Source organism: Mandrillus leucophaeus, unplaced genomic scaffold (genome assembly GCF_000951045.1).
Source record: "Mandrillus leucophaeus isolate KB7577 unplaced genomic scaffold, Mleu.le_1.0 Scaffold719, whole genome shotgun sequence".
Classification (NCBI taxonomy): Eukaryota; Metazoa; Chordata; class Mammalia; order Primates; family Cercopithecidae; genus Mandrillus; species Mandrillus leucophaeus.
The window spans coordinates 1,624,291-1,630,750 of NW_012107797.1; the positions used below are offsets into that span (position 1 = coordinate 1,624,291).

Consider the following 6,460-nt stretch of genomic DNA (forward strand, 5'->3'; position numbering starts at 1 on the left):
TGGCTGCTGCCAATTTGCTCTCTCGAGTTTCTCCTGCCATCGCAGGGTGGGGAGGGAGGCGGGGTTGGGGCCACTTCAGCAAAATCCCAGCGAGCACTGATCAACACCTCCAGTCACCAACCAGGTTGCTGTGTGACTGAGCCAGAGGAGGCGTAACCAGGGCCCCAGTAGAATGCGGAATAGGGGTGTGGCCTTAATGCTCCAAGCCCATTGGTCAATGAGAAAGATGAAAGGGAAAGGGGGTGTGGCCAGACAGCAGCATGGCCAGAGGGACCTGTGGCTCACAAGGAAAGTTGCCCATGCAACCGCTGTCCCCACCCAGTCTAAGACAGGTGAGAGGCCACCCACTCTGGGAGAGGGGAGGGGCTGGCTTTTGCTTTAAAAGCTTTAAAACTTTAAAAAATATATGTGTGTGTACTTTATATGTGTGTTTTTCAGTTTTTGTGTATCTATGTGTTCCTCCAGAGCTATCTTCATGACCCAGCTTCTATTCAAGGTCTATGATTTTGGCCTATATTTTTTATACAGTACAAAAATTACCAGTATTACGTTAACTGAGATACAGATCATATAAAAATGGAAAATCCATAGCATGCTTGATGGTTAATGAAGTAGACTATATTATTCAACATTCCAATAAGATAAAATAATCACAATGGTTTCTCTTTTTTGGAAAAATGTTTCTCTTATTCTTCTATGTTATTGTTAAGATTTTTTTTTTCTTAAACAAAAGACATGTTTAATATCTGTAAAAACCAAAGCTTTTGGGCCGGGTGCGGTGTTGCACACCTGTAATTCCAGCACTTTGGGAGCCTGAGGCAGGCGGATCAGGAGGTCAGGAGATTGAGACCATCCTGGCTAACACGGTGAAAACCCATCTCTACTAAAAGTACAAACAATTAGCTGGGCATGGTAGTGGGTGCCTGTAGTCCCAGCTACTTGGGAGGATGAGGCAGGAGAATGGCGTGAACCCAGGAGGCAGAGCTTGTAGTGAGCCAAGGTCGTTCCACTGCACTCTAGCCTAGGCTACAGTGCAAGACTCCATCTCAAAACAAAGAAAACAAAACAAGGAACTTCTATTTCTCTCACTTTCTAATATTATTTTAATACATCCTCCAGGGATTTCACTAACACATACTTTAGATCTCATTCTGATCTCCCTGTCCCTGCCAAGTCCACCAACTTCTGCCCTATCATCTATCCTCATGTCTCTCTGTGTAACATACTGACTTACTTTTTGCAGAGAATCATCTAACCAATTAATTCTTTCTTCTCATGTCTAATCCATCCACTGAGTCTCTTATTTCAACAATTACATTTTTAATTTTATTTTATTCAGAGAGAGAGTCTCACTCTGTCACCCAGGCTAGAGTGCAGTACCACGGACCTGTAGCCTTGGCCTCCTGGGCTCAAGTGATCCTCCCACCACAGCCTCCTGAGTAGCTGGGACTATAGGCAGGTGCCCCATACCCAGCTATATGTGTATATATACATATACATATATGTGTGTGTGTGTGTGTGTGTGTGTGTGTGGTGATGGTGGGGTATATTTTGTAGAAATGAGTTCTCAGCATGTTGCCTGGGCTTCTTTCCAACTCCTGGGCTTATGCCATCCTCGTGCCTCAGCCTCCCCAAAACTGCTGGGATTTCAGCTGTGAGCCACCATACCCAGCTATATATTTTATTTCTGTATTTCATCCATTTTCCTTCCAGGTCTTCCTCATCATTTCTGGTGGTCTTACTGCTTGCTCAATTTTATGAATGAATTTATATATATTTTAAATACACATTAGATTTCACATGTAACTATTTTCCCACATAATATTTGAAGTCTGTGTTCTGTATCTGATGATTCCAAAACCTACAGTCTTTGGGAAACATATTATTCATTGTTTCTAACAATCCTCAAATATCTTGGGTTGACTACTTGAAGTTATGATTTATCTGAATTCATAGTTGCCTGCTTTTAATCTTTGGAAACCCTACAGGCTTCAGGTAGAGATAATTTCCTACAAGAAGTATTGGTGTCTGCTTTTGATGAGAGCTGTGGAGACAACTAACATAAGCCCACTTTACCACCAAGTGTAATCCTGACATTCTCTTGAATTCTCTTGGAGAATCTCAGGATTACACAAGGTTCTCAAATGTGGCTCCACAATCTTGCTCATTTATACACAGAAGACTAGACTGCTTAGTATTGTTGGTGACTCCCTTCCTCCTACCCTGGAAAAAACAAAACAGATCTCTCATCTGAATGTGATCACAGACTAGGAAATTCTGAAGGTGAATAACGGGAGGCTGTGGGCAGCAGGGAAAGACAGATGTCTTTCCTGACCACAGAAATAGGTCAGAACCTGCCCTAAAGGCTGTGTGCTCTAGCATTTCACTATTTAGCTCAACAATCAGTCCCTCCGTAAAAGTGAACAGAAGCTTCTTAGAGCACCATGCGGCCTTTAAACCACAAACTCTTGCTAAAAGTCATGGTCATGGTAAAAAAGCTATGGCTTTGGAAGACTTTCTCAGTAATGTCCTAGCATTAAGATTACAGCCTGCATTTCATGTTAACTGAACAGAAAACCAGCCTGAACAACATCCTTCTGTCCCATGGCGTGCTCTCAACTCCTCTCGGTTGGGCCTTGGGCAGCCAGACTGTCTGGTTTTAATCGTTGCTCTGCCACCTGTGACCTTGGATAAGTTACCCACCTTCAGTTACCTCATCTACAAAATGCAGATATTAATAATATCCTCTTTTTAAGCTATTAAGAGGATTGAAAGAATTAATAAAAAGTAAAAATTAAAAAGACTTGGTAAGCATAGGCACAGAGGGGAAAGAAAAAGTAAAAATCAATCCATAAATAAAAAGACTAGTGCCTAGCATGTAAAAGTTCATCAGAAATTAATTCTATAATATGAACTCAACTTTGCAAAAAACTTCAAAGTATATATAACTTTTAACTTACTAGGGTATACATAGCGATAATAAGTTTACCAGTGTAGCCATGTTTGCCTACAGTAAATATAACAAAGACTAAACAAGCAGGTTCTAAATCATTAAGTGATTATCAGTTAGTATCTGCAAACTTTTCTAGAGATCATCTTTGCAACAAGAAGAAAACAAACCAAATGAAAATGAAATGAATTCTCTCAAAAAGAATTAAATCAAGACAGGAACAAGGCTCACAAAGTAATACAAAATATATCTTATGGTTTATGTAAAATTCTTAATGAAAGTACCTTCTTTGCTCCAAGCTGCATTCTGGCTTTGCCTTTGAGTCAGGAGGCATTTCTTTGCACGATGACCAATTCTATCGAGTAGGCACTGCTTCAGCCCGACAGGAAGAACAAAACATCTCTGGAACACAGCAGCATTCCTGATTCCCACTTGAGAAGGCCTAACAAAATGGCATATGCCTCAACAGCAGCAGATCAGTGTTAAAAAGTCTGGAGTCAAGGGGGAAAAATAAAAGTGGACCATTTCCAGAATCTCACAAAAAGCAACAAACCAATGTTCTAAGTGCCCAACACGAGCAAATTAGAACCTTAAATAGAGGAAACTCTTAATGCCTATCCTGGCATAGATTCAGCACCAAGTACAATGTCATTTTACTGGTTTACCTTTTTCATCCTCAAAAGTAGGGGCTATGAAAAAAAAAACACTAAAATTTCTTTAAGAGAACCTTCTACTTACAATCTAACTTACATAATCAAAACACTCTATTGAGGGTGAAAATTGAGTATTATAAGAAAATAATCACCTGTTTTGTGAGAAGTTTCATACATAATGCTCCTCCACCCAATACATACCTTAAAAAGAAAAAAGGAAACATACAAAATTATATCGAGAATTATCCCTGCTTAAACAATTTCTACATGTCATTACTAAGAAAGTATGCACACAGTAAAGATGAAAAGAGAACATGCAAGCATGAGCGTAATTGTTACTGATATAGGACTACGGGCAACTTAAAAATTCTATTGGTATTACTCTCATGTAATTGCTCTGAAATTGTAGTCAATTGTTTGAAATGCCTCTTAGAACAAAATAGTTTGAAATTTTTATGATGTCAAAAACTAAGAAGTTAGCCCTAAATATTCCAAAGAATAGGGGCAGAAAAACCCATTCCCTTAAATGGCACTGGAGTTTTCTTTACAACTCAAACTTTCTCTCCCATCCTGTGATGGCCAAAAGTTTTTCCTCTGACAATGGCATTGACCTTACCCTATCCAGAATATGAACATCTGCATGGTTTCATGGTTAAAATTGTTTTTACTTATTCTGTCATGAGAATCCAATGGTTCAGACCATGCAGCTCCTCTCTGGGACTCCTCAAGTCCTTTCTAGGTCTGAAGACTGTTTTCTGAACCCAAGACAGCTTCTGGGGATGTACCAAATCTCCCCGTAGAAAATTATTTAGATCAAGATGTTTTAACCTTTTAACTTTTTCTCAAACAAAATAATTTCATTTCTCCTTTACTGTTATTTTAAATTTCAAAATACACAGATAACATGCCTGAAATAAAATTAAGGGGATAACAATTTTAGAACACAAACTCTGGTAATTTTGAAGACACAAAAGCTAAGACCACTGATGAGGTCTATGTGGACACCAAGTCCACCACAACCTGTTCTGTTTTCCGGGGCTCTGCCCACGCCTTTCCCTTGCCTGAGATTCCTTCTGCCTCCTACACTTTCAAATGCTGCATTTCCCCCCGGAAGAATTGCCAAGACCACTTCAGCCTGCACATCTTCCATTCCAGCTAAGCAAAGGCATCCTTGCACTGACTAAATCAAATTACTCTGTAGAGAAGGCATCTAAAAACTTCTACTGTAGACCATTCATTCACCTTAATAATTGTTATCATGACATTATTCAATAATAAAATGAGGGAAAGAAGTCCTCTTCACTCCCTTATCCTGGAGAATCCAAGCCAGTGTCTTTCCCACTTGCTTTGCACAAACCCTAGGACCTTTCAAAGTAACAGTCTAATGGAAAGGAAAGAAAATCTAAAAGAAAAACTCTCCAAAAAATTAAACTTGGGCAAAGAATCATGGGATTAAAAATTTTTATTCTTCGTGTATTTGATTTCTGAAACATAGAAATCTATCTCCCACTGCTTAAATCTGCCACTGGACTAAAGGAGTATTGTATAGAATGTGCACTCACTGATTTAACAGAATTAGAACATCCAGGCACTCACTGAGATTTTGCTTCCACAATCACTCAAAGTCTAGTCATTAGTTAAAGAGTTAACACCATGCTTGATCTTCACGTTTTGGAAATGCTGACAGTCGACAGGGACTTGTTTTGGGAAAGGAAGTATACAGTAGACATTGCTACCCATTGCCAGCCACCACCACCTTTCCTTTAAAGCACCCCTCTCTCCCTTTAAGGTTGCAGAGTCTCAGAAAGTGAGAAGAAAGTAAGTGTTTGCATTTTCAGGTCAAAAGAAAGTACATTTGTACAACCAAATTTGTAAAACCGGACTACAGGCACCCGCCACCACACTCCGATAATTTTTTTTTGTATTTTTAGTGGAGACGGAGTTTCACCGTGTTCACCAGGATGGTCTGGATCTCCTGACATCGTGATCCGCCCGCCTCGGCCTCCCAAAGTGCTGGGATTATAGGCATGAGCCATCGCGCCCGGCCTATCACCATAATATTTTTAAAAGGGGCTTTTGCTTCCCGTTGTTGTGATCACCCATTTTTCACTTCAGCATTTTGAACTTTAGGTTTCCTGTAGCTGTTTTCCTGAGCCCTGGAGTTACCGGGCTCAGAATGTCTCCACCACCTTGTCACCTTGCAGGCAGACACTTCTCAGCATTTTATTGGGCTCTGTGTGCTTGATGCTTAAAGTGACATGGAGATATGCCACTTGCTGAGGGGCAAAGGAAGGCAAAAGGTGACTGCCTTCCTGGCATCGATGAAGGCAGAGAGAAGGGATCTTGGAGGCACAGAGCTTAAGGCATAAGCAATAAACAAGGGTTGCCAACAAAAGAACTAACCCCTCTCCTGACAACATTTGCAGGTGTTTTCCACACGGCCAGTGCAATTCACAATGTGAGCGCTGTCCAGCACCAAAGGGAATGGCCAGCAGGCACAGAGCAGCCTGCAGCGTCCAGCACCCAGGAGGGTGGCCAGCAGGCACGGAGCAGCCTTCAGCATCCAGCACCAAAGGGAATGGCCAGCAGGCACGGAACAACCTGCAGCGTCCAGCACCCAGGCGGAAGGCCAGCAGGCACGGAGCAGCCTGCCTGTCCCAGGAAAGCAGGAGTCACAGGACACAGCTGGACCCAGGTAGGCATGTATATTAGTTTCCTGTGGCTGTTACAGCAAATTACCAAACATTTGGTGACTCAAAACAACAGAAATTTATTTTCTCACAGTTTTGGGTAACAGAAGTCCAAAATCAGTACCACTGGGCTGAAATCTAGGTGTCGGCAGAGCCAGTGCTCTCAG

The 6,460-nt window shown here is 41.3% G+C and overlaps 1 protein-coding gene across 1 annotated transcript in view; it reads right to left on the bottom strand.

Annotated features, from left to right (window-relative positions):
• LOC105528504 (putative golgin subfamily A member 8F/8G) overlaps nucleotides 1-6,166 on the bottom strand; it is a 22,072-nt gene extending 15,906 nt beyond the window's left edge. Inside the window, 1 exon segment of the mRNA XM_011965271.1 lies at nucleotides 6,007-6,166. Coding sequence (XP_011820661.1) covers nucleotides 6,007-6,166 — 160 coding nt within the window.
• Between the last annotated feature and the right edge of the window lie 294 nt (nucleotides 6,167-6,460).